The 1,137-nt window shown below is 34.8% G+C and overlaps 1 protein-coding gene across 1 annotated transcript; it reads right to left on the bottom strand.

Annotated features, from left to right (window-relative positions):
• Nucleotides 1-1,103, bottom strand: PGO_004490 (Plasmodium exported protein, unknown function; the record flags this gene model as incomplete). Its single annotated transcript, XM_028691490.1, has 2 exons — nt 1-828; nt 1,011-1,103. Coding segments are annotated over 2 exons (921 nt in total), but the record flags the coding sequence as incomplete, so codon positions are not given.
• Nucleotides 1,104-1,137: the final 34 nt, after the last annotated feature.

Below are 1,137 nucleotides of genomic sequence, written 5' to 3'. Positions count from 1 at the left end.
TGTAAAGGTATTCTCTGGATAATTTTCTATCCAATCCGACTCACACGTTGTTGAATTTTCTGAATACTCTACCACTTTGAGACCATATTTTTCCAACACAACTCCTGTTTCCGCTTGGGCCGCGGCTTTTATATCAGCTTCTCTTTCATTTTGTGCTGTGCTATTTCTTAAGTCATTCCTGTTTGCACCTTTCCACAACTTTTTAACAAATTTCCAGATATTCAGCATATTGACAAGCGCGAAAAACAACTTTTTAATTCTCTCCATATTAAAAATGTTAGAAAAAAATATGAAAAGAAAATAAAAAATACTAGATAATGTGTGCAATACAGAGTTTTCACTCCTATTTTCACAATGTTCCATCTTATACGATACGAAAATGACTTTTGGGTCCTCTTTTGCACTACTAGATGCCAATTCACGTATCGCAGGGACGATAATCTTAATTTTACGAGTCGCAGTACTTGTTATGTAGAAGATATTAAGGGGGTTCCTAAATATCTCCTCATACCAATTACTTGATTCTCGTGAAATATCGATTTCACTAGCGCAAGAAGGAACACATATGGAAATATCGCTACACATGATGCTAGAATTGTTGTGTAAATTCCGAACTTTGCAATGTCCGAATGCTCTCGTAATCCTCTCTAGTAATGTAGATTTAACGTCTTTTCTCTGTTTCCTTATATCCATTTTTCCCCAATAATATATCCAAAGGCCGGCCAAGGATGAAGAGGGGCTACCTCTCCTGAACACTCGTGTGTATATATGTGTATGTATATATGTGTGTGTAGATATGTATATGTAAATATGAAATGAATGTAAATGCTTTTTCTGCAATTAACATATGCAAGGGTGCAAATGGAAATGCAAAAAAAAAAGAGGTATCACGAATATATCTTATTGGTGTATAAGAATAATCGTGACACTGAAAAAAACGTATAAAATGCAATGAATGAAATTGTGACTCTCAAAAAAAGGTGTATTATGAAAAAGTGCATATAAGATACTTGCGGGAGTACCTTATATGTGTGTGAGTGAGGTGAGTACATGTAAGATACTTGTCGGAGTACCTTATATGTGTATGAATGAGGTGAGTACATGTAAGATACTTGTCGGAGTATCTTATATGCGAAT

Source organism: Plasmodium gonderi (assembly GCF_002157705.1).
Source record: "Plasmodium gonderi DNA, contig: Pgo-contig_952, whole genome shotgun sequence".
Classification (NCBI taxonomy): Eukaryota; Apicomplexa; class Aconoidasida; order Haemosporida; family Plasmodiidae; genus Plasmodium; species Plasmodium gonderi.
Note: the sequence above shows the minus strand (reverse complement) of the source record. Positions and strands in the feature narration are given on the sequence as shown.